This window comes from Chelmon rostratus, chromosome 12, assembly GCF_017976325.1.
Source record: "Chelmon rostratus isolate fCheRos1 chromosome 12, fCheRos1.pri, whole genome shotgun sequence".
Lineage (NCBI taxonomy): Eukaryota > Metazoa > Chordata > Actinopteri > Chaetodontiformes > Chaetodontidae > Chelmon > Chelmon rostratus.
In genome coordinates, this window is record NC_055669.1 from 7,218,307 (window position 1) to 7,245,882 (window position 27,576).

At 42.2% G+C, this 27,576-nt stretch overlaps 2 protein-coding genes across 2 annotated transcripts; both read left to right on the forward strand.

Annotated features, from left to right (window-relative positions):
- The first annotated feature begins 7,508 nt into the window (after window positions 1–7,508).
- On the forward strand, window positions 7,509–9,881 carry erich2 (glutamate-rich 2). Its single transcript, XM_041948922.1, has 7 exons — window positions 7,509–7,517; window positions 8,254–8,293; window positions 8,381–8,472; window positions 8,605–8,708; window positions 8,904–8,961; window positions 9,057–9,128; window positions 9,796–9,881. The coding sequence occupies exons 3-7, from the start codon at window positions 8,439–8,441 to the stop codon at window positions 9,879–9,881; spliced, it is 354 nt and encodes a 117-aa protein (XP_041804856.1). The 5' UTR covers window positions 7,509–7,517; window positions 8,254–8,293; window positions 8,381–8,438.
- A 1,263-nt stretch (window positions 9,882–11,144) lies between these two features.
- On the forward strand, window positions 11,145–27,511 carry LOC121615566 (glutamate decarboxylase 1-like). The gene is made up of 16 exons (XM_041949949.1): window positions 11,145–11,267; window positions 12,313–12,429; window positions 16,057–16,194; window positions 17,114–17,356; window positions 18,735–18,825; window positions 22,626–22,738; window positions 22,937–23,052; window positions 23,390–23,469; window positions 23,593–23,647; window positions 23,774–23,890; window positions 23,993–24,057; window positions 24,168–24,246; window positions 24,549–24,698; window positions 24,850–24,957; window positions 25,214–25,303; window positions 25,585–27,511. Exons 2-16 carry the CDS (start codon window positions 12,354–12,356, stop codon window positions 25,756–25,758), a joined length of 1,695 nt encoding a protein of 564 aa, XP_041805883.1. The 5' UTR covers window positions 11,145–11,267; window positions 12,313–12,353; the 3' UTR covers window positions 25,759–27,511.
- The last annotated feature ends 65 nt before the right edge of the window (window positions 27,512–27,576 follow it).

Here is a 27,576-nt window from a genome sequence, read left to right on the forward strand (position 1 = left end):
CTCCTTCACGCCGTCTCAAATGGCCGCCTCGGCTGTCACTCAAATTACCTCATCGTTCAACTGCGTCATGGATGGAGCAGAGAAAGGATGGAGAATGCCTTCCTCTGCAGGAGCCACCACGCCGTCTCGCTCGTCAGCCTATGGGCAGTGGTGAGCGATGGCATTCTGAAGACAAAACATATTAAAGCATCTCTTCTCTTTAAGGCTGCACCAATCAATATTTCAGTATGGACAATGGATGAAATAAGTGTGAGATGAGTTCAGAATGACGCACACACAATGAAATAGCACCTGATTCTGCAGCTCTACACAGCCTTTATCCTCCTCTGGCTCATTGTTCAGCTCTGATAAACAGACTGTGGGTCGTCTGTTCAGGACCAGATAGCTCAACAACAAAGTTAGCAACTAGCAGGGGAACAAAGTGGAGCATTTAGCAGCTAACGAGTGAGATTTTTCCCTCAGGAACAGCTGGAGACCAAAACACATTCATCAGGTGCCCAGAACAGGCTCAAAATAAATGCCAATATTGCTCCATGTTTGCCTAATATGTAAATAGGTTCAATAAAATAAATACATTCATGCACCTTTGAGGAAAATCCTCATCTCTACATTAATGAGAGCCAAAGAATCAGGACTGTGTGGGTGTGATTTCATCAAAGTCAGCAGAAAAACATAAACAAACAACCCAGCAGCTGTCAACAGAGTCTGATTTCAATTTTTTACCCCATTAAAGAGCAACTTAACACCCCATGAAAATCTTGTTTTTGCCGGCCTCCAGTGGTTTACCTTCTCACCTCGCTGCGGCGATGTAGACGTGTGCTCCAGGGCATCTGCACTGTTGAGATGTGGGTACAGGTGCAGCAGCGCTCACAAATACAGACATCACACATGTGAAATAAGCAATATTCTTTTGGCAGATTATAATGTGTTGATGTAGAACCCTGTCGCTCTCAGTGAGCAGTTGACTGAATGAAGAAAAAGGTTTTCAGGGCTTTTCAGGATGTGTGTGAGTGTGTGTGTGTGTGTGTGTGTGTGTGTGTGTGTGTGTGTGTGTGTGTATGTGTGTGTGTTTGTGAGAGAGCGACATAGAGGTAGGCTACAATGTAGGAGAGTGTGAGAAAATAAGACGACTAATTTCACCTAAGAAATCCTCTGAAAGGTATAAACCAGCCTTGAGGATCTCTGTTTGATCTGATTAATGAAGCATCCTGGTGGACCATCACTGCACCTTTTGCCACTTTTAAAGTCCTCTCTTGCATTTTCAGATGGTTTGAATATGTGTGTCTTTTTATGGATAATAAACTTGATAGTTTTTAAAGCTGCTGCACTGATTAACTTCACAGTGCAGAGCACCTTAGCCTGGACATCGGGCTGCCTCCTGCTGCTTTTTGCACAATCATCATTGCAGATTACTTGATCAGTTTAGTTTTTGAATCACAAGACTTCACTTTTTTTCTTTATTCTGGTAATCAGGTCCCCTAATAAAGTGAGCCCATGCAGGCTTTTTCATGGAAATAGCTTCCTCTATGGATGGACAGCCAGCAGAAATGACAGAGGCATAAAATGAAGCGAGGAGAAGACCGGATAGTTAAAAGCGGGAGGCAGACGGATGGAACGGAAGGAAGAGGTGGAATGAAAAAAAAAAACCCTGAAATGGGTGATGAGTGAGGGAGAGACAGAGATGGAGTGAGGAAAGAAAATGAAGAAATACAGAGTTGATGAGTGAGGAAATGATGAATGGGCTGAAGGAGAGACAGATGGGCCGACTCCATCACTGCTGCAGAGAAATGGGAAGAGTAAGTGGAAGAGTGCTTACAAAGTCAGAGATGATGATGATTATGATGATGACAGACACACACACACACACACAGGGAGAGAGAGAGAGAGAGACAATAAAGTGGCCAGTGGATGGAGTTATCCTTTTAAATAGAGTTCATATTAAAAGCAAAGCATGTGCAGTGATATAAATATTAGCAGTAAAACCCCTTGGCTCGTGTTACGAGGACACAAACAAGTGAGTGATTTAATAGAAATAATACAGTAAACTGATGTGTGACTGTGTGTGTATGTGTGCAACGCAATATAAAATGAATGAAAGAAGACAGAAAGGTGAGGACATGTGATGTTCTGGACACCTACAGACATCAGCATGAAATCGCACTGATTAACACACAAGATTTCATTTAAATACTGTACAGTATGCATTAAAGAAATTAGCTATACAGCTACATTTTGGTAATTTTTACATGAAGTTGAGTTAATTTATACATGTCCATTAGTCTGAGGTCGTTAGAAATATTATATTTCTCACCTGTAAAGTATTTTATTTTTGGAACTCCTGTTTTTTTTTTCTTTTGTTGCACATTTTGACACTGTGTCATGCGTTGCAAGGGATTTCGATTTGTCTGTTAATGCAGTGTGTGTGTGTGTGTGTGTGTCTGTGTGTGTGTCTGTGTGAGGATCCCTGGAAGAAAATGCTGATGAGGATCTGAATAAAGGAAATGAAATGGAAAATTACAAAATGTCACTGAAAAACACGCCTGGCTTCTCTGTAAATGACAGTGAATTCACACAATATTCACACAGTTTTGTGTTTCAAACACTGACTGTGGCGTTCAGGACCAGCTTGTAATTCACTGCCTCTCTTTGTTTTGATTTGTGACTCACAGTTAGGTCACACACTTTAATTAGCCTTACTTGGCCCTCACACTGGAAAAGTAGAATTTTGTCCAGCAAATAAATCAATACTTGTGCTACCTCACTTGTCTCACGTTATGTAGCCTGTTTGTGATGTAAGCACCTGGCATTTGGGACCCTGCCCCCCCTTCTGTTATACAAGACACAGACACACACGCACACACACACACACACACACACACACAGCCATAATGGAGCAATTATCCTCTCCTGCTCCGATCTGCTCCTCTGATTGTAATTTGCATTTATTATTAGCCTTCAGCCTGCCAGAGGCTGTGAGGCATGAGGATGGATGGTCATACGCCACATCACACTGACAGACCTGCACAGATGCTTCATAAACACGTGCGCTCGAAGACACAGTAACATGAGCGCCAGTGTACAAAATTAAGGTGAGCAGAGACCGCACAAAGCACGCAGGCCGACACGCAGCACAGATGAAGTCATTATGACAGCAGGATGCTGTTGCGTTTTGTTAATGCCGGTCTCTGTTAATGATGCTACAGTGGGAACAGTATGTTCTGTGGCGTTCCATCACACAAATACATGCTTCACATTCCACATTGTGATGTCCTGAAGGACTACAATGTGTCCTCCTGTCCCGTGTCCCTGTCTGTGTTCTCTTTTACTGTGAAGACGGCCTCAGGGCTCATCATATGGAAATTTGTGAGAAGCAGAGCCTCTCAAGGCACATACAGTGCTACAACCCGCCAGCACACTAATAGGTGTGCATGCCAGTGCTCACACACACACACACACACACACACACACACAAGCTCATACATGCACACAAAGAGGACATGCAGGGGATCACTGAAGTGTGAAATGATTCTGTTATCATGTCGTCTGTGTGGAATATATTTTCCCATCAACCCTCTATGGCAGGTGTGCCTGATGGACTGCTGGTGCTGTGTGTCTGCGGTGTGTATTTGTGCGTGTGTATTTTGTGGCTCTCCGTCTGTCTGTTGTTGGGCGGGAGGAGGTGGGGCGGGGGGGTCTCCGTAAAACAAGGTGGCAGTGTCAGTGCAGCTTTTCTCATTCATGTTCCACCTTGGTGCTCGACATTTGACAAAAAGAGATTTTATCTTAGATGACCGGTTGGGTCTGGAATTTTTTTTGTTTTTTTCCAATTTCCTTGTACAGCTTCTTATTCTACAGTTCTGGTTATTTCACATTAGACATCTCTGTACTTTCCAAGTCTTTTGTGTGTGTGTGTGTGTGTGTGTGCATGTACTCTTCTCATTAGTTTGAAGTGGGCGGGGCTTCATTGGAAAACTGTCACGTAAAGTATTTCCAATCAGAGTTTAGTCACATCTGAATCAAAATATGATGACATCTGCTGGCTGCTGGAACCGCACCGACACAGTCCTGATGAAGGAAATAAACTCTTCACATAAATACTAGCAACTTTCCAAACTTCCAAGCTCTAATTATTGCGTGTTTAGTCACAAATATTTAATGTTATAGAGACATGCTAAAGATAAAAAACCAGGGGCTTTAGCATCACATAAAAAATCCAGTTGTCCCCCTTTTTACTCTTCAGTAACTTCAGTAACAATAACTTTCAGGGTGGAAAACTCATCTGAGCTTGTTCCAACTCGTCATTGAAGCTCCATGATGTTTACACTGATAAACAAGGTCTGGCTGCACAGCACAGGCTTGTAATGACCAGTGGATCAGTAAGGTTTACAGGTTTAAAATTACCTCGCTCTATGTGTTAAATGGAAAAAATATCGGTCTCAAAATGTAGCTTTTTACGAGCATTAAAGCCCGAACTGGGTGTATTTATATCTTCTTTTATGCATGAAAGGTGTCCTGTATATTTGTCTGACCTCTTTGAATTGTGCACCTGTGATGCTGCAGGAAACTAATGGGCATTTATTTTGGCACGGCAAAGCAGAACAGATTTACATGTGCAACATTTAATGAATGCAGCATGTTCACAACACATTGCCAGGCCTCGGGGTTCAATAACCTCCAGGTAAGGCCGTGTGCACTCTGGAGACTTTTTCCCTTTTGTTTTTGTTTTAAAATGTACATACAGGATTTTGTCTTGACATTGGCAACATTTAACACTGCATGTTGTTAAGTGTAAATTATACAGGAATTTTACAAAATCATGCAGTTTAGGATAGCCATATGTAGAATTTAGCAGTCAAAGTTTAGAAAAATTGCACAAGAAACACATTTATTTTTCATAGTGTGCAGCTCATACAGTGTCACAATGTCAAATGTTACATTGATAACATATTGTGAGATATTCTGGGATAGTCAGTGGACTATCCAAATGCTAGTTGATGTGTAAAGTCAATGGGAACTTGAACTGTGAAGGAACAGCAGGCAAGAGACATAGCTGCTTTAATGTGTCATTCCTATCTATTAGTTTGGTTCCATGACGGCAGCCATCCACACAGCTTTAATGTACATATGATCTAAAAGTTTAAGAATTCCATGATGTTCTGTGAGAAACTGACTTGTGGATATTGTCCTCGCTCATGTCTACCTCTTTGCTGGTTTCCTTCTGCTCATGCAGTGACAAGGCAAACTTTTCTCTAGATAAGATTGATTGCTTCCTCTCCACAGTCTACACACTCACTAAAAACATGCACACGGTTCAGTGGCGTGTCTGCGTGCATGAGATGGATCCCGAGGGAGTGTTCAGTCCGAGCAACTTCACTGCACTGCCTAATTGATGTGTGCTTCTCTGTGTGTGTGTGTGTGTGTGTGTGTGTGTGTGTGTGTGTGAGAGAGAGAGAGAGAGAGAGAGAGAGAGAGAGAGAGCGCAGAGTGTGTAGCAGGTAAGGAGGAGGCATGCACATTTAACAGTCCAAACTAACCTCACCTATCTCTAAACAGTGCTTCACACTCTGGCAGCAGATGAACAAGCCTGTCAGTCATGTGCTAATTTAGTTTCTGTGGCAAGTATGAGTCTTCAGCTCGCCTGTCTAACAGTTTATATCTACCTGTGATTATAAGACAACCATGAAACAATGCATTCGCTGAGGAGACCTGCTGAGGAGACCTGAACCTATTAACCACACACACAAAATCTCCATCCTCACACACATGCACATCGACACACAGATTCAATACTGAGGGCAGTTCTTTCGATGTACGCGCAGCTAATGTAGCAGTTACAGCTACTTATTGGATGAAATATGGCTGACATGGAGGGTGGGCAGAAACAGCAAAGCTTTGTGTAAGAGGGGCCTGGGGAAAAAGCCTTCAAAATCCCTTATTTCTCAGCTTAAATACTGCATACGTTGCTGTGCATTCAAATGCATTTTTGGTGGCTTTCTGTTTCACAAATGAAGCAACCATAAAACATTGCATTTTTGTTGCAAACGGACTGAATTATGGTAGGTAACATGTCATGGTTCAATAGATATTAGGACATTACATGTATGACAAAACATTTACAACACCTATAAGGGCTAATTAAAAGTTAAACAACCCATGCAATGAACAGAAACACATAATTGCCTATTTAAAATAAAAACCAACTACGTACAGTAGCACACCACCCTTTTTATCTGCTGACATGACCTGCACACTCCAAAAGTCATGCAACACAATTAGTCTGTCTCTGGCCGCATATTCTTATATTTGCAAAATTTCCAGCAGCACTTGAAGGCAGCACGACTCAGAGTTGTCCCGTTGCTAGGGTAACGACTGCTAGCTTACCTGTTGCGTCGAAACCATTGTTTGTCCCACTGACAACTTAGCCGTTAGCTTTGAAACTCAACACCGTTATTTAGCATTACAAGAAAGTTTCAGACTTTCCAAACTTTCTGCTCAAAGTTGCAGTTTCTTTATCTTCCTCCATGAGCAGGTGAGCAACGGTAGCTGTCTAACGTTACTAGCTACATTAGCCTTAGCTCACAAAACATAGTTAATGAATGCTTACAGTTCACAATGCAATGTTAGCTTCCTGCTATTTTGAGCTAACAGTTACTTAACGAGCTACCCAACATAACAAGTGATGATCGAATAATTTCTTTCCTTGCCATAAATGTTGTTTTAGTAGGTCTTTTAGCGTAAATAGTAGTAGTAGTAGGGTGCTTTTATCCTTGAATAGTCTAAGAATGGATACTGTGTAATATAAGGTCACTATATAGGCCGAAGTACACACTAAAGTGCCACAAATAAGCCTGAACTCCCTCTGGAAATGTTAGGATTTTATAACCCATGCTGATTGATTCACAATCAATAACAAAGCATTATATGATTTCGCTGCTGTGTAATTTTTAACGTCCAGGTTAGTGTGTTTGGGGAAATCCTCCACTGGTTCCCAGAAACAGGTAAACACTAAAGAATCACACATTGTCCATGCTTGTGCATTGTCACTGTACATGTCCCAATAAATTATTCTGATGTAGTTGGCAGTAGAAGCCACCTCCGCTCATGCTGAGACACACAAGCCCAAAAATGGTAAGAAACAGTTCCACTTTGTGCATATGCTACTCTATAGCCTTTCATGGCACGCTCATATTGTGATTACGTTCCAGGCAATGCGGGGAAAAAGACCATTACTGATAAACCTCGGTAAGAAAAGTTCCATCTTAGCAAATACCTTTCTATCATAACTCACAATGCTCATGCTTAATTCTTTTATTTACTTTTTGCATCGCAGGAGTCTTCTTGCTCGTCCACTGCATCGTTCTGTACAGGTGGGTATTCTGAGATAGACTAAACCAATTGACTTGACAGAAATACGCTTTGCTTCACTACTGTACTGAAATTCTTTTTCATTCTGAAGGCTTCTTGTCAGGAGACTCAAAAGTCTGGGTCTCGAAGTGGTGACGTGCTGAATAAAGATGGTATGTGGTGGTGGAGGGAAACCTAATCTCATCTGTACTATTTCACATAGTGTTATATGCAATTACACAGGGAGAAATCTGTTTCTGAACAGGCAGAGGTAACAATTTCTCCATCGAGAGATGCCTCAAAAGACCAGAATGTAACAACAACAACCCTCAGACATGTTAAGGAGTGCAACTCTTGCTTCACTATGAATGATAAAACTCTTTTTAAAATTGCTGTTGATCACTCTTGACAGGTACATTGATATATGCATGCACGTGCATGCTTGTTAAATTTGTCGTTCTGGGAAAAGTAGTAAATCACAAACAAAGTCAATAACTGTGACAGAATTAGAAGAGACAGGCTGGGTACACTCAAGTAAAAAATAACACTTCACCACAAATAACTGCTGGAAAATAAATGCCATGCTGTGAACTGATGACATTTTGCACAGTAAGGAGAGTATAAATTCTGTCAGCATTTGGTTTTATTAACACTTAATCTGGACCTGCATTAGTGTTGTTCCATAATCTTGAGATGTTGCTGTCTGATTCATTTTTCCTTGTGTCCCCATACTGTTATATTAAGTTTAATGTTTTGTTTAGAACATCAAAACCAACTGACAGTTTCAGCTTTTTCTTTTCACATACAAATGACATTAAATTCTACTATCTGTTGTCTCTTTTAAAAAAAAAAATCAAAGAAAATTCATGCAAGTTTCCTGGCTGAAAAGATTTCTTGTATGTTCTCCAGCAGAGTCCTCACCAAAGGAATCCATCAACTTAACACCAAGGTCTGTTCTCGGAATTCAAACGGTAGGTGATCACAAACAAATGAAGTATCGCCAACACACAGTTTTAAATCTTAAATGGCATTTCAGGGTTGAAAAAGCACAGTTGACTGCAGTGCCTGATGATGAGCCGGAAAGGAGAGACTTGATGAAAGCCCAGCCCCCAGACTCAGCAGTAACAGGTGGGCTGATGTAGAACAAACTCAAAATACAAAGAAAGAAATGCAGAGATAGAAACTTATAGTGTAAGTTTTGTTGTCAATAATGATGATGATACTGGTTGCCATTATGAACAACACATGCTCCCCCAGTAGCTGAACCTCTTTCCACACATGAGCCAAATGGGGATGAAGAACAGTCCGAGAAAGAGGATGTTGAGGATGAAGACCTTAAGGCACCAGTAGAGCTGATAATCGAGGTAAAGTGACTGATCACCATCATTGATTCCACACTTCAAGCTCTGTTGAGAAAAAGGCTTAAACTCTAACTGTAAATCTAAATGATCCATAAAATATTTTTCACACTTTTAGTCAAAACTCCACCTTGAGTCAATTTGGATGAACTGTACTTTAATGGTAGAAACTGACACTGAAATGAGGATGTATGGTTTCAGTTCCTCAGAGCTGTGATGGACAGAGACTTTCAGCTGGCCAGCAAACTGTGTCAGATGAGTATGTATTCTGCATCCATCAACTGTATTTCTGTCAGTCAATAAAGCGGCCAGCAGTGTCGTCAGCCAGTCATGCCTCTTCTCTCCTCTTTCCAGTTCTCATCTATGAGCCGGACAATCCTGAGGCCTCTGAGTTTCTCCCGCTGATCCAGAAGAAGCTGTTGGAGGGTGAGAGCCCCCCCCCCCCCGTTTTTATACCAACACAAACATTTACCTGCATATTCCAAAACACACCGTGAGCATGTGACATGCTTTCCATGTTTTCCATTAGAGCAAGAGGCAGAGGAGAGCACAGATGAAGATGATGACGATGACGAAGAAGATGAGGATGACGATGATGACTCTGGAAGTGATGAGGAAGCATCTCAGAGCTCAAGTTGCTCCTCTTCATCTTGCTCCTCATCTTCACCATCTGATGAGGAGGAGGCGGAGGAAGAAAAGCGGGTGAACAGACACAAGCCGTGTCCTCCGTCTCACATTTGCCCCTAAATCTGTTCTGAGCTGTTAATAGCCTCCTGCGTTTATTTTAACCCTCAAAGCTGCTTTGCACAGGAAGTCCTTTTCATTTTGTAGATGTTGTGAATTTTAGGTAACTTTTCCATATTTCACCTGCAAATAAAATATTTATTGTGGACAAAGCTGATGCCCTTGTTTCCTGGAAACTGGTGAACTTGGGAATACGTGGTCATGAAAATATGAAGCTAAACATCTGCTGATATAAATCAATCATGTGTGGCCCTGCAGAAGAAAATGTAAAGATTTAGAGGGAGGAATTCACTTTAGATTTCCACCAGTTCGATCTCCTACCATGTTGTCTCACTCTCTTCTTCTGCAGTGGTGTCATGGCATCCAACTGGAGAAGTAGCGCCACCAGCTGTTTGTCTGGATGAACCAACCCCTACTCGCATGGAAACATTTTAACTAGAGTTTTCTTTTGCTGATATCATTTAAATTTGGTTAAAATGTGCTCTAAATTTGATTCACTGAGTAACATGCAGACTACAGATGGTCACAAATGAACCTAAGAAAAAAAGTTTTATGAAACACAGTGCGATGACATTTCACTGCACTTTGCTGTGATTTAACACAGATAAAAATATGATTGATTTATTTTTTTTTTCAAATGAAACCAGTGAAGGGCTTTTTATGAATGAGGATATATGCATGTTTTTCTGTGATACTCTGCTGTATGTGCACACTTTCAAGGTTAGACACCCTCTCTCTCTGTCACACACACACACACACACACACACACACACTGCTAATCCATCCTAGTGAAATGGTATCACCCAGTATATTCTGAGTTATTATCACATGGCAGAGCTTATCTTTATGAGTCGTCTCCACGCATGACTTGTGAGAGGAGAAAGTATGAGCGCCATCAGATAAAGGCTGTATAATTTGCTGTGATTGAATGAACATAATGGCTGGTCTCTGCCCGTCCAGTGGACCAGGACACAGGCATGAGGATGACAGCGAGGACACTATGTCAACGCCTGCCAGGCTGGATTCGCTGTGATGTCCCAGTGTTATTGTCCATGTCAAGGTTATAAAAAAGGATGCAGGTCAAAAATTATGATGCATGCAGCGTTGTCATCTCATGAAGGTGAATATTACAGTCGGTACTTGTGTGGATGAATGGATCATGGATGGTGCACTCTGCTCTCTCCATCACCTGCTGTTTACATAAGAATTGACTTTGTTCTGGGCTAAATAACCACATAGACACCATAAAAGCCCCTTGCAGAGCTTCCACAGGTCTGCCCAAAACTGTGATGTATCAAATCTGAATGTGTAAATGTTGTTGCTAAAACCCACAAACCAACTGTTTGTCGTCCCAAGGTCAATTTCTATGTAACCCACTCCGAATGCATTTCACATTCAAGTCTCCATCCTCCATTCCTGTGACACCCACCCACACCTGGACACACACACACACGGAGGGGTGGGTATACGTCACTGGTGTTTTTCCTTTTGCTTTTTAGGCTTCTTAAAGTGGATTGTGGCTGTCAGTAGCACTCAGGGAAGCTTCATTAGTCGTCAGAGGGAGGCAAGGCTGTGACTCATGCCTGCGTGAAGAGACCAATGGGCAGCCGGAGCCTGAGATATAAATAACGAATAAAAAAAGAATATATTCTTGAGGGAGAAAGGGTCACTCGCGCGCCGCTGGATGGGATTTTATTAGTGCGCTCTGTTGGTATTCCGCCATCGCCGCCACTGGACTGCTCCTTGTCGTGCCTTTGGGTGGCAATTGTAACATCCAGTTGTAGTTTCTCTGGACTCGACAACCTGTGCGCCTGTGAGCCGGTAAGATGCCTCCGCCTTTCATTTCAGCGGCGCCCTTGATGTATTGATAAGCTTCATGATTCCTCTTTATTCATGCACCATAACGTTATTTTGGAGAAAATTGCATGAACAACAACAACAACAAACAAACAAACAATTTATTACAATCCGCTGCGCCGTTTGGAAGAAACGAGCCGCAAATGAGTGACAGAAGGAATGCATTAGTTGCTCATTCTGTCTCTCACACCATGATGACATTGAGTGATGATGGTGTGGGATATGCTTGTTCAAAGAGCAACTTAATTGAAATGTCGATTGTTGAGTCAATAGGTGAATGACGTGGGTTATTTATGTGGACGTTATGGTTGCGTTTTATCAACATCTGCTGTGATTAACAAGATATCCTGTCATCTATTCGTTGAATTGTTTCTAATATGTCATCTTAACCATGTCAGGCTGAACATGTCTTTTTTTTAGCTTCTTGTTTTTATTCCTTAGAAAAATCAGCTGTTGTGAGCTCACTGGCTGATCACACATACAGCTCACAGGTTTTAACGGTCTGGTGCCGCTGTGCCCAAGACTGATATCTACTGAAAATTAACATTTTGCTCCAGCGAGCTGTTACCTATTCTTTTATGTCCCTGATAACAACTTTTAAATTCCATCCTTGCTGGCTCCGTGTTCTGGACCTCAGTGCCAGTTCAGTGGCCCTGGGAGTGCTTTAATGGCTAATTGAATTCAAGAATTATTGAAGGCTATCTCCAAAATGAATGCATCCACATAGGCTTTATCTTATCACCAAAACTATTTATCCTGATGTGCGTGCTGCTTGTGCGTCGTGCGCAATTCTCTCCAAATTGCGCGGCTTGATTCATGTCCTTCGGGAATAAAGCGTTCCTGGCGACGCACAGCGGATAACATCATTTTCTGAACAAACCCTGGCCTACTCATTGAAACTGACTGCACTTAATCTATATATATGTTTGTTTATATTTTTTTTCTGTAATATCTGAACCGGATGAGCTGACCTGGTCACTCCACTAACCGTGGACCGTTTTGTTCGCAGTTGAATAATTTCCCAGCTGGAGATCAGATAACAGAGGACTGATGGCCACGTCTGAACCGAGAGCCACCGGCGGGGACCAGGACCCCAACTCCGACAATTTAAGACCTCCGTCCACAAGTACGTCCTCACACTCCCCATTATTAACACCGTGATCCCCGATCGATCCCCGAGGGCAAATTCTCGTTAAGGCTGTCCCTCACCGGAGCGTTCAGGTCGTGTTTGCAGAAACAGCCCACTGGAGCTGACAGGGACTCGGTGCCTTGCTCAAAGACACACGTGCAGTTCGATCTATTGCCAACGCGGGGCTCAAACCCCGCACACCCCCACACACCTCTGTCTCAGCCTGTGTCTGCCTCCCTCTCTCTCTCTCTCCCCTCCTTCTCTGTCTGATAAAAGCGAGTCTCGCCCGGGCCATTTGCTGTGTGGGCTCCGTCGTTAATCATTCCGGTTAAAAACAGAGCCATCACAGCTGCCTGTCGCTGCCTGGCGGATCAGCGGTGCGCACCGAGCACTGGACCGGGCGCACAAATAATGCGCCGTTATGGCAATGGTGTTTATAATGATCCGAGTTCATTTACAACAACATTTTTGAATAAATATGCATTCTTTCGATCGAAAATAAAGGCTGGTGATTTGAACAATTTCCCCTATTTTCCTGCAAAAACGCATTCGTTGGGTTTTAAATGTGTAGGTTATTTTAATGATTTCGACAAATATCGCCAAAACTGCCTGTTTTTATTAATGATGATTTATTTCTGTCCAAATTCATCTCATCTCGTTCCCCACGATGCGTCAGGCCCTCGCATCTGTAGGCTGCACTGATGAGTTGCTCTTGGAAATAAAATATATTCAGCCGCTAATTTTAAAACGTTCCTGCTTAGGTTTACATTAACCTGTGGGTTAATTCATCATTTGAAGCCTCTGTCGCAGGCACAGAATCGACCCCATTACAGCGCACTTGAGCGGCCATCTGCAGCGCAAGGCGGGGAAATAATTCCGGCTTTTAGTCTTCAGCCAAACGTAAAGGGAAATAAGCGACGGTTCTCGAGGGCCGATGCACACCTCACTTTCATATTTTCTCTCTTTATCGAATAATATATATATATATATTTAAGCTTTTATTTGTGGCCCTTGGGTATCAATAAACATTTCTACAAAAAAAAAAAAAAAAAAGAATCTCATACTTATTTCAAATGTGAATTTGTACCGAGAAAAGCCCATTAAAAAGAAGATGTTTGTTTTGTCTTGATTTGCTCGTGTACTGGTGCTGGATGTTGCCATTATCTCTCTACCACGCTCCATCTCACGCCTGGCGGCTTCGCAGTGTGTCTGCGCGTGCGTGCATGTGCGCGCGCCTGTCTGCCTGTGTGTATATGTTCTCGGCCTCGGCGCCTCGGGCTGTCCTCTCAGTGTAAAATTGCCTCAGTGAATTTAAATACTTGCTCCTGTTTTGAAAGTTCTCCATCAGGTATGCGCACCGCCTCGGCGTGCGCTCTGCATTTTTGCTCCCTCCGGCTTCTGCTCCATCTCCGCTCACGCATGTCCACGCTCGCGTTTGTGTGCGGCTGTGAGTGCGTGTGCATGATGTGTGTGTATGTGTATGTGTGAGACGCACTATGCTGTGCTGTAAGTTTCTGCATCGAGCCGGCCATAGGCTTCCCGGCCACAGACATAACCAGCTCGCTCCAGTCACACTGTGTTTCACTCAATTAATTTCTGCCCTCCTCCGTGAGCTCATTTCACGGGCGTTAATTCCAGTCCGCCCCTTGGCTGGGTGTGTGAGCCGGCGGGGATGTGCCGCGCGGGCCACCGTCGGTGCCTATTGATTGAACTTAAATCGGAAATGTTATAAGACCCATCCCCTTATGGTCAGTGGGTGCTGTGGTAAATAAAAAGCTGGATGAAGTCTCGGTGAACAAAAGGCAAACAAAGCCCACACTGAGCCAAACTGCTCAGAGATTTCATTCTTCATAAACCCACAAAACACCCAAAGCGCTCGGAATCTCACACCTGGCCAAGAGCCGTCTGTGCTGCACTGTGCTCACTGTGCTCCACCACCCGCTTTATATCCATCATCCGCCCATCCGCGCCGTCTCCGCGGCCTGAGACTCAAACGTTCATTCTGTTTTAGCCTACGAGTACGCGTGGATGCACGGGTGCACGCGGAAACTGGGGATGAAGATTTGTGGTAAGTTTTTTTTTTTTTTTTTTTTTTTTTTTTTGGAGCACATCAAATGTTCCACGGTATGTTTTTTCTAATCACATTTTTGGTATTTTTTTTTAAAGCTATTTGGGAGGGATATGAATGTCTTCATAATATGTCATTAGTGGTGTGTATTTTCTTCTTCTATTCCTTTAAACTTTTCATCATAGGGTGGTTGTTATTCTTTTTTTAATAAATAAATCTGCTTGGAGGCCGGATATAGGCCATCCACGACTGTCACAGTGTGTTTCCATCTTGTAAAGGTCAGTGGACATTAGCCTTTAGGTCTGATGATGAGACCGCCCCTGAACCCCCCATGTCTTTTCCATTTCACCACCAAGACAAAAATCCTCCAGACAGGCCTGGAAATACGGATCATAAATCCCAGAACGGCCTTTCAAATAACCTGTAAATAAAGAAGCATTTTAGTTCCCATTCAGATATTTCTCTGAAGCAAACAATACAATTTTACCTCTGCTTGCCTGTATGTGTATATATACTATCAGTGTCACTCACAGCCCATATTAGAGCGGAGGGTAGCGGATGTGACGTAGCAGGACAGGTGTGTTTATTTCTCAGTAGTTTGAAGGAATGTGTTTCTTTCAGTGATTTAAATCTTTTCTAAGTGTATGGAGATTTTTTTTCTTGCCACTGATTAAAGGAAAGAGTAGATGTGGTCATTCATTTTTAAATGCAGAAATCGGCTCAGACCAAGGGGTCGAATAAGTTTGATATTTCTGAAAATGAGACATTGACCGATAGATTTTGATTGACCTTAGCGACATTTTAATGGACCGGAATGGAAATTGACTGGAAATACTTCTATGCGGACGCTGTGGCAAAGGGTTAAAGGCTCTCGCATATTGATTCTGAATATGTCATTTCGGGTTTAATGAGCAAGGTATTATAGAATTTCCATTGGAAAAAATGAGAGACAATATTTTATGTTTACAGATAAGAAGGGTGTGGGGTTTCCGCATATTTTTGCGCACAATTAGACCCGCGCATGACCCCGCAGCTACGGAGGGCCTACATGCACACAACAGATCAATCATGGAGTCGAAAACACACAGGCCTTGCAGGGTCAGACCGCTTTAGGGCACTGTGACTCCTTCAATAAGCCCTCTTTACAGGAAGTGTATTTATTGGCCGATCAGTCTGCTGAGTCTGTACCTCTGGGTGCTTCCTGACTGGGGTGTGGTTGTGACGTCAGAGGGAGAGGCGGGCACCCACCCACGCAGGCATAAAGGTGGTCCCTCTTCCTTGTGTATGTGTGTGTGTACATATATGGCCTATATAGCTTTGGCCTCCACCAGAAAAGCGATTCTGATGAAAGAACTCAGGGGATGAAGAGCTGACTCTAGACAGCTCACATTATTTTCTGTCTCTCCACGCACACGTTCATAGACTGAATAACAGTGTTTGAACATTCATTTTTATTTTTATTGTATCTGTTTTGGTCCCATCATTTTTTTTACTCCTTGTGTGTGGGATGGAGATGTTTGGTGATAACTCCCGCCCTCCGCCGTGTAACACCCTAGGGTTCCTGCAGAAGAACAACAGCCTCGAGGACAAGGGGAGGCTCGCGGGCCAGAAGAACTTGCTCTCGTGCAACAACAGTGACAGGGACGCGCGCTTCCGCCTCACCGAGACAGACTTCTCCAACCTGTTCGCCAGAGGTGAGACGAGCACAAACCTACATATATCTACACATGTACGTCAAAACTATTTGAGTGTTTGTTGCTGAAAATTAGAAAAAGTAACTCGTACAATTATCTTAATGGTATTTTTCTTAGGTGTGCTGTGATAGTTACCGGTTAAGACCTGGTGAAAAATATACGAGTTTCTCAGCTTAAAGCCAAATTTATGACGCAGTGATGAGATGAGATGATTAGCCTGCTGTTAGAAAGTACTGTAAATTAAAATAAAATAATGTGCTTTCTATGTTATGATTAACATGCTGGAGGGGCTGTCATTGTCACTTTGACAAGGGGGTCTCCATTATAGCCAAAGTGAGTTGGGACGCTGTGTAAAATGTAACCTTAAATAAAAACAGGATGCAGTCATTAGCAAACTGACTGTGTTTACTGACAAGTATTTTACAAAGTGTTCCTAAATCCATCTAGTAACATCTTTTATACAATCATGTGTTCACAAAGTGGTGAACCTTGCTCCATCTTCGCTTGTGAATGACTGAACCTTTCCAGGATGCTCCTTTCATACCCAATCATGATACTATCACCTGTTACCAATCAACCTGTTTACCTGTGGAATGATCCAAACAGGTGTTTTTGGAGCATTCCACAACTTTCCCAGTCTTTAGTTGCTCCTGTCCCAACTTGTTTGAAACATGTTGCTGCATCAAATCCAGATTAAGCAGATATTTATGAAAATCACTGAAGCTGATCAGTTCAAACATTAAGTATATTGTCTTTGTGCTGTTTTCAATTGAATAAATGTCAGGAACGATTAGCAAGTGATCACAGTCTGTTTTATGCCTGTTTTACGCAGCATCCCAACTTTTATGTTGTAACTTAATGATTTAATTAACTTGAATTAATCACACAGACTTAATCTCGACTACCTTCCACCTTTCAGACTTGCTGCCAGCCAAAAATGGAGAGGAACCTACCATTCAGTTTCTGTTGGAAATGGTCGACATCCTCACCAACTACGTCAAGAAGACTTTCGACCGCTCCACCAAGGTGCTGGACTTCCACCACCCTCACCAACTCCTGGAAGGCATGGAGGGCTTCAATCTGGAGCTATCCGACCAGCCTGAATCTCTGGAGCAGATCCTGGTGGACTGCAGGGACACGCTCAAATATGGCGTCCGGACAGGTAGGCCAGGACACCTTTAATAGTTGAGCTGTACTAAAGAGCTGTATATGAAGGGGGGTCATCTAGTTTGAGTCGAGAATATGATTTAAAAATCTGATTTTATCTTAGGCCTTTTCAATAATTCAGGACAGTGAATTTGTGGGATTAAAGGCAATTAACATTGTACTCTGTCAGTTCTAAATAGGCTTTTTTTGTCTGCAGACCAACATATAACCATATACATTATTATACAAAGCATAACAATATTCAAGCTCAAGAAACAAAATACATTTGTTTTATAATGTTTACATCTCTGATGCAATTTCCAGTAATATTCCTAGAAAACAATGATATGTTCTTAAAAACATGGCTATTTATCCCCTTCATGTCAATTAATATGGACAATTTTACAATGCAGAGGTGAATTCAACACAAACCATTAGAGAAGAAGTCATCTGCCAGATAGTGTACAGCCTATTACGATGACTGCCTTATTCATTGTCCCCCCGGTAATTCAGTTGACATCCCCCTTTTCTTTTCCCTCGACTTATTAAAGCAAGTGTTGCCTGAGGGGATCCTAACACGGGCCGTTTCAAGCTGTTAAAAACGACAGCGCTCAAACTGTCCCTTGGGTTTTATACATCACGCAGGGTCTAGTGTGTCTACAACTCAACACCACTTCTCATCTGGAGATGTGGTGTTTGGTTTTTTTTTTGTGCTTTTCAAACTGTTTCTGTGGCTCAAAGTCCCACCGGAGGAGCTGTCCACGGTGCTGAAATACAAAGCTGCTCTTTCTTTCCTCTCGCTGTTAAGCAGCGCAGTCAGTTTCTTTAATATATACACAATTTTAGATGTATTTGTCATGTTTGATCTTTTTATTCAAATTAACTTAATATGACACACATATTTATTATGTGAGACACACAGTGCTGCCTCTACAAGGTTCTTATATCCATGACTGCATTTAGGCTCCAGGCCTGTTGATGGTGACTGTGTGTGCAAGCACCTTAGAGTCTAAATGGCTGTCATATGGCCTTGTTACCAGCGTAATTATGGTACACTGAACAGTGCAATGTCAGATCCCCTAGGTTTCATGGCTGACCAGGGGAGTACAAAATGAAATCTGAATGACTGTGAACATTTAAATGAAGAACGCTTTCTTTATTTTTCTTTTAATTTTTTTCACAATCAAACTTAGGCAACCAGCTTAAGCCTGCAGGTCATTGTCGTCATTACACACCTTCATAAAACTTCTTATGGGCTCAGGACAAGGCAGACATATCAGTCTTTCTTATTGCTCTCTCTTTATATAAAGCATGATTCCCTCATAGAGGCAGCGAAGCCCTGTTAAAAGGAAATCCATTAAGACAGTTTGTGTATATATTTTTTTTATGTTTAGGTCACCCACGATTCTTCAACCAGTTGTCTTCTGGTCTGGACATTATTGGTCTGGCTGGAGAGTGGCTCACCTCCACTGCTAACACCAACATGTAAGTCACACAATAAGCTGCTCTTTTATGTGGATAACATAACTTGTATCTGTACAGGGGAAACACCTCTATATGTCACGACAGGACAACATTGATTTCCTGTTTGTAGGCCACTGGAAATAGCCCCCAGTCATTATCATACTGTATAAATTCATGGTGGAGGTACTTATGGCGTTCCTCTCAGCTCACTCCACAGTTGGTCCCAACGGCCTCTGAGGGCAGTTATATAAAGTGTTTGGTTTGTCCTTTGGAGACTGTGTATTGACAGACGGCAGGCTGCCACTGTGCTGTACTGTATATCGGAGAAAGCCCAGCCCCAGGGGTGGTTAGATTGCATATTGATCCCAGGTCAGAGTTACATGGTGGCCCAGTCTGATAGAGGGCACGAACCTTATCACACACGCTCGACACAGACACACACACACGCTCACACGCACACATTGTAAATAAGCTATGACTCTGTGTTATGATCACTGGAATAGAACGAGGTACATCGTGCTAATAATGCTGTACAGTACCAGAATATTGACTGTAGACACATGCATGAGTTTCACACATTGACAATCACATCTTTGCTGAAAGTGTTCCTGCCTTATAGTTATTACTCTGTTAATTCATCCTCAGTGGAGGGATGAATAAATCAGTTTAAGTTGAATTATTGGTTGAAATAAACAGGAACTCCTCAAAAATAAGAACTGAGAGCGATATGCACCATGGAAATCTATAAAATATATCTTGATGTTTATTCACAGCCATTTTTACAGTATTAAGACCAGAGAAGAAAAGGCACTGCCTCGTGTGTAGGGCTACAACTTTATCATTTGATGTGCCAGTTAATTTCTCATTTAACTGATTAATAATTCAGGCTATAAAGTCTGAAAAAATAGTGAAAGCTGCCTGTCACTCTTTCCCAAAAGCCTAAGGTAATATCAAACTCAATTTAGTATAACATGAGACAAAGAAAAGCAACAAATCCTCAGAATTTAGCAGCTGGAGCTATGTAATATTTGCCTTTTTTTTTTTTTCCTTTTTTTTTGCTTGAAAAAAGTGAACAATAAATTGATTGATTGATTGATGAATTGTTTCAGGCTCTTATGGATGAGACAGAAAAAGGCATGACAATTACTGAGTTAAAGACAGAAAGCAAGAAAGCTGAAAGAATCCTAACTGCATTTATAAATAAAGTTGAAAGAAGATAAGTCACTTAAATGTCAAAGTACAACAACTCTGCAAGACACTGATGTAGAGTCATGCTGACATCTTAGAGTTTCGTGCTACAAACTGACTTATAGCTGCAGAGACAGCAGAACGTGTGCTATGCAAAATGACCACACAGGATAACATTGCGGTCAGAGGACAATATACACCACAAATTGAGCATTCAGTATTCTCTAGCTATTATTTCTCCTAGACTGGCTGCTAAAGAAAAGATCGATGTACGGATAATAAACCAAAAGCTAAAGGAAAATTGAGACACTTAATTTATCCAATTTCTCAAAACATTAGCTTAGGAAACCACCCCCTCTTAGGAAAAACTTTCCCATCTCATCTCCCGGTTGGAAGAACGCCCCAAGAGACAGGGCCATTGAATTCACACACTCGCGCACACTTTCATAATGACACACACACACACACACACGCACCAGCTCTGGCTGTCCCAGATACAGCAGCTAGGGTTTCCAGTCCATTGACTGCAGGCTCATTGTGAGCTGGTCTTAGCAGATAGGCCAGCTGGGCCCCACACTGACACACAATGTCCTCCGGCTGCACAGAAAACCCCGTCGCACTGTGGAAACTGGCTGCTGCAGCTCCCTGCGGAGCGCTCATTCCGGCTCTATTGTCCCTGTGGATACAGACTGACTCAGTGCTCCTTTGAGGGGCTGAGAGGAGAGTGTGGTAGGGGGTCACAGGGTTAGTAACATAGAGACACACACACACACACGCATTCAAACACAGACTCACGCACATTGAGTGCCCTTGATGATGATAATAAGGGCATTTAGGGGCTGTCCCTGGAGACAGGCAGGTGACTGAGGGGTAATTTTCACCCTGAAAAGACCAATGATTGGCTCTGATTGTGATAATGATCACCATTATTGTCATTACAGCGTGAAATGACTCACAGAGAAGGAGAATTTTAAAAAGATGCACTGGTTTTGTGCCTTTTCTGCTGTGGTTGGGATACATTTAGGAAGAAATGAAAGTCAGGCACACAGGATGATACCTATTTTTGTGTTCGTTATACGGTATGAACCGTAATTCTAATAAATCACAGAACATATTTCTGAAAATCAGACCAGTGAGAGGCTGCAAGATGAGGTATTTTGTCTCCTCTGTGATTTTACGTGTGGTTGTGGCTGTTCATTGATGAAGCCCAGCAGTCATAGTCTGATCTGGTGTATTGACTTGAAGCTAATGTTCCAAACAAATTCATCCTTTGGGTGACCCCTCACCGGGCACAATTATACAAGAAAAAAATATCTTTCTTTCTCATTTCTTCATATCTTCTGTTTTTAATTCGGTTTCTATCTATCTTGAATGTGGCTTTCGCTCTCTTTTTTCCTTCTTGTCCTGTTTCTTTTCTGCACACTTCCCTTGCTCTGCTTCCAATATTATCCCCTCCCCTTCCTTTGTTGTCCTCTGTCACAGTTTCTTTCAGTGCATTGTCTCCCCACAGCCCCCTCTCCTCTCAGCCTTTATCTTCTCTCCTCTCTACCCAAGCTACGAAATGCTTTGGTCCTCGTTCAGATGCCTACTTGTGAAGAAAGCAGAGAGGAATCGAAGAGGAGAGGAGATAATGTTATTGTTTTAGATGGTACTGGTGGTGGTGGCGACTGACGGGAGTGGAGGAGTGTTGTGTAACTGGCCTCATTAAAGGCAGGGTAAACAGGGATCAGTCCTAAGGGTGTGTGTGGGAGGCGGTGAGATGGCTCGTCAGTTAGCAAAGAGAGCAAAAGCTCAGGCCTCGCTGTCAGAGTTGACTTTCTGTTACACAGTTAACCTACTTCAGCTTCTCCAGGAATTTTCTTGGTTTGTTGTCCATGGAGCTTGCAGCCATTTTGTCTTCTGTAAGCCGACGGAGAGGTCAGAGACACATCTAGAATTTGTCTGTCTCCCGTCTGTCTAACAATTCTTCTTGTGTTGGCCGTATTATTTTTTTTGCCTTTTTGTCTTTTTTCTTTTCTCTTTTTTAATAAGAGAATGAAATGAACAATTATGGTGTCTTCCTCAGTTTCTGAATATTGGGGTCAATAGAGGCTGTTATCTCTTTAAAACACTCTCTCCACCTGTCTCCCTCACACACACACACACACATACACACACACACACACATTCACGTCCTCTCAGCCGTCAAATCAGCAAATCAGCCCCATTCAGACTGCTGCCTGAGATTGGCAGGATTGACAGATAGCCATCGGAGCTCTGTGTGCTTTAATTAAACTACTGAGTGATTCTAGAGAGCATTTGAATATGAATGTTTGCTGCCCGACTCCTATCAGACACTTTTTAATTAGCGCAGTCAGCACAAGCTCCAGTTTGTGCTCTGTGGATGGAATTATAGCACAGCTAATGAAAAACCAATGAGTGTGTGTATTGGTGTGTCTGTATTTGGGCTGTCCAATCTGCACAAGTGTGTGTGTGTGTGTGTGTGTGTGTGTGTGTGTGTGTGTGTGTATGTATGTGTGTGCGTGTGCATACGAACCTTGTTTTATTCTTCCTTCTCACAAAGCAGTTGTTAGTAACTGTTACAGTGATGTTGAATGATGCTATATTCATACATTTTGTGATATGATTGACAGGTTCACCTATGAGATCGCTCCAGTGTTTGTGCTGATGGAGCAGCTCACTCTGAAGAAAATGAGAGAGATGATTGGTTGGCCTGACGGAGAGGGAGATGGACTCTTTTCGCCAGGTTAGTTGATGAATAACAGTGTCCATACACAAAATGTGTGAGTTATTGTGTGTGGGATGGTGAAAAAGTGCTTTTTCCACAAACAGAAACTGTAATGAATCATTTTTATTCCAATATTGTAGTTACAGTGGCGTACACTACAGTGGGTGTGTGAATGCTGCTGTCCAAGGTGCTGATATGTGTGTCTCACCTCAACAGGGGGTGCTATCTCTAACATGTACAGTGTGATGATCGCACGTTACAAGTATTTCCCAGAGGTCAAGACCAAGGGCATGTCTGCTGCTCCTCGCCTCGTCCTCTTCACATCTGAACACGTACGTGACCATGAGCACACACATGCGTGCCTGCACACACACGCACACACACAGACCATTTTAGGTGTTCTAATAAAGCAGGCGCTATGCTTCATTAGCTGTAGATTGAGGCCATAGAAGAAGTCCGGTAATAATCAGTAGGAGATGGCTAGTTTAATGGAATCCTTTTTCTTTTATCACGTCTACTTTTGTCTATAAAACACTGCACACTTGACAACATGACAGACAGCAAGCTAAGGCTCAAATAGCAAATACCTCACAAAATCTACACTCTCCAAATAATTTAGCTAATATTTCAATTAAAGATGATTTATATACCTAATCTGTGTCCATACAGAGCCACTACTCCATAAAGAAGGCTGGAGCCGCTCTGGGCTTTGGTACTGAGAATGTGATCCTGCTGAGCACAGATGAGAGGTGGGGAATTCATCTTAGAGATGTAAAGCCACAGTTAATACAGTGTGAAATAGGGGGTTTGAACAGTGTCACTTGTGTGACATGTTGTATGTGATGATAATATGATGCTCTACGCTCTTACAGAGGGAGAGTCATTCCTGCAGATCTAGAGGCCAAGATCATTGATGCCAAACAGAAGGTCAGTGTCATTGTTCCTTTTTCTTTCTTTTTTCTTTTACATAGTCAGTTAGTTTGTTTAAGTGTTTGTTCTTGCTTGCTATCCAAACATTTCGCCCTCTAATTGTCATGTGTGTGGATTCTGCAGGGTTATGTGCCGTTGTTTGTGAATGCCACAGCTGGTTCAACTGTGTACGGTGCATTTGACCCCATCAATGAGATTGCTGACATCTGTGAGAAGTACAACCTGTGGCTCCATGTTGATGTGAGTAGTTGACATTGGAGCAGTCACTGTAGAATTTGATTGTAGCAGTAGTAATGCCGTGTCCTTGCCTGCATACGCTTTATAAAAGTGCTGTTTCCTCAGGGAGCGTGGGGTGGTGGACTTCTGATGTCCAGGAAGCATCGCCATAAGCTTAGTGGCGTGGAGAGGTAAGTACATGGGAGCTGATGGGAGCTGACGGGCTGCTCTGTGTTGTTGTCTAAAGAAAATCTTCAGTGAAACTGCCTCAGTACATTAAGACATATATTAAACTTTGCAGGGCCAACTCTGTCACATGGAACCCCCACAAGATGATGGGCGTGCCTCTACAGTGCTCTGCAATCCTGGTCAGAGAGAAGGTACAGTAAACACACACACACACACAAACACACACAATTGAAACATTTCCAGAACATTTTTAACCCCTTCAAACATCTTAATTTGAACGTTGCATTTGGGTGCTGCACATTGTATCTGGATTATTGTTATGACTGGGCATTCTTCTTGAAAATAGCCACAATCACCAAAATGACCACAATACATATTAATGCACCCTTTCATAACACTAGCAGTCTGTGACAGTGCTCCACAGTGCTAAGCTGCCATGTGCAGAAGAGTCCTGGAAAAAGTGGTTAACAATGCACTGTATGTGTGTCTGTAGGGGATCCTGGCAGGCTGTAACTCCATGTGTGCTGGCTACCTGTTCCAACAAGACAAACAGTACGATGTCACCTACGACACAGGGGACAAAGCAATCCAGTGTGGTCGGCACGTCGACATCTTTAAGTTCTGGCTCATGTGGAAGGCCAAGGTGAGACGCAAGGAGACACAAATTGTTCTCTTACCAACATATAAAAATCAGGCCAACAGAAATTGTCATAGCTATCATAGCAGATGCTATAGCTTTACACTCCAAGCCTTTCATTGCAATGATTGCCTGATCGTTCCCCTCCCCCCTGCAGGGCACCATAGGGTTTGAGCAGCACATTGACAAGTGTTTGGACTTGTCGCAGTACCTGTACAACAAGATCAAGAACAGAGAGGGATACGAGATGGTGTTTGACGGAGTGGTGAGCTTCTTTCATTTTCTATTGCATCACTAAGGAAAATTCTAAATTATATCCTTTTAGTTTGATACACATTTTTGGTGGTTTCACCAACAAAAAAGAATCATGCTTTATTTAACTTATTGATTTACAGTAAAAAAAAATTGCTAAATGTTAATAAATTTTTAGATTCTTCTCCATGTGTTCCTCTGTCTGTGTGTGTGTGTGTGTGCGCACGCCTGTGTGTGGGTGTATTAACTGTATTTATTTCTGTCTGCAGCCCCAGCACACCAATGTTTGTTTCTGGTACATCCCACCCAGCCTGAGAGGCATGCCCGATGGTGATGAGCGGCGAGAAAAACTCCATAGGGTAAGACACCTGTCAGTGGCTTTGTTGGCCTGCACTTCACTGGTGGCCTGTGCCCAGAGGCTACAGATGAAAATGAGCTTTTAGCTATAAATAATTGAAGCTATGAAGCCATAAATGAATCGATTAATAAATTCTGATATTTCCACCTACCAGCTTTCATGTTTACCTTTCCTTTTTAATTCATACAATGAACTATGTTGTCATGAACACTAGTTACAGCAGATTCCCTTCAGGAAAATGAGGCTCTAATTCGTTCTCTCTTTTTTTTTTGACTCCACCAGGTGGCGCCGAAGATCAAAGCCATGATGATGGAGTCAGGGACCACCATGGTGGGCTATCAGCCTCAGGGCAATAAAGTCAACTTCTTCCGTATGGTCGTCTCCAACCCCGCAGCCACCCAGTCTGACATCGACTTCCTCATTGACGAGATTGAGAGGATGGGTCACGACCTGTAGACTCCCAACGCTGCGCTAGTGTCCAGATGGCGAACCTGCCGTCTTTTATCTGTTCTATGTCCACGGCAAATGCCAGTGAGGTGAAACATTCACAGTGCTGCAGACAGAATAATGATAGGACATGTTTTAGGCTCTTTGTAGCCAGTCTATGTTTGCCTGAAGCATTCTGACTGTTTCTCCAACCGAAGAGAAACTTGCAATGAGAGAGACTTTGAGTTTCTCTCTTGATGGTCCCACGTAGTTCCTCCTCTAGACAAAGAATATAAGTACAAAGTATCTGAAGGCTCCAGGTACAACAAACATGCTCTAATGTATGTGTGTGCTGTGGAATCTTGTAATGTGTGTGTGTTCTCGTCCAATGTAGTTTGTCTTTTAATGTCTGTATGTGTGTGCCTGAGTGTGTGTGTGTTTGTGTGTGTGTGTGTGCGTCTGTGGTGAAACGCTGAAAGGGAGAAAAGCACAGATCAAAATATATAACTATCATAAAATTATTCTGCTGTATCATACATTTGCTACACGAAATAGAATCACTGGTGCTTTCAGCTGTACATTGTATTTAATCTAGTGCACCGACCTATTTGTCCTAAACCAGTGTCCAAGCCCCTGAAGCAGTGTGTGTGTTTGTGTGTTTGCAGGTGTACATGTGGCACACTGAGTGTATCCTGTCATGTATTTTAAGCTAGCAGTATGATAAAGATAAGCTTATTATGACCTCATGTGCACACCCTAGGTACCAAGTGTGTTAGGCTGAGAGGTTTTAGATAGCCTCCAGCTACTGGTCTACCGTCTGCAATATTTTCCCTCGTAGAAGTTTAAAGATTAAGATTTAAAATGTCAACGGCTATCCCAAGTCTGTGACAACTTTTAACTAAACGCTGGCTCGTTGTCTGTTTCATGCAATCATGTGATGCCCATATGTGTTTATAACATTGTTAAAATATTAATATTTGATTATATAAGAGCAAATATTTATTGCATTTCCACTGTTTGCAAATTCAGGTATTTTATTGTAAATGTATCTTTATGCGTATTACATGGTAATACATTTGTAAATGTAATCACAGAAATTTGAGTAAAGTTTATTTATAGTGATTTTGTCAGCCAAAGAAAGAGAATCGGGAACAGAGCAATCCATCGTCCTTCATATAGAACTTCTTATAGATTATAGATGTTTGTAAAATGTTACCTATTGACCCTCGACTGCGATGCAATTTCTATAGTGTGTTTCTTTCTGTGATTGTGAGTCTTTTTGACTGAATGTTTTGAGACGACTGACTGGCCTTCTGATGAGATTAAGAATGAAGTCTATATGATCCTCTGGCGGTCGTGCCGGTCTTTTATTTTAGAGAGAAGCACAAGGATGTGAGAATGTACTCTCCTCTAGAGACTGGGACGAAAGGATCGTGGTATCTGTCTGAATCCTAATGCATTTACTGTAATATAATATATTAATTGTAATACATATTACCTGTATTCTCAGTGTTATGGGAGCTCAATGGAATATCTTGTATAAAGAGTTCCTGTTTGTGTCTTTGCACAATGTTCACCTTTCTTTCTTCCATTGTAAATGGATGTGTACTATGGCAGTATTATATAAGACTTATGTTAAAGTATTAATGGTATGTAGGGACCATATGTGAATGGCACAATTGCGTAAATCATATTTAAGGTAATCTGTGTACTGTATGTGGCCAATGATTCCTGTATGTGACCAATCTGTTTTTTTGATTAAGCCAGCCGTAAGGCAGCGTTTCCCAGGAGGTTTTCAGTAGGCACTTTAACAGAATCATAGCATCTCGAAAAAGATCTTTAATAAAG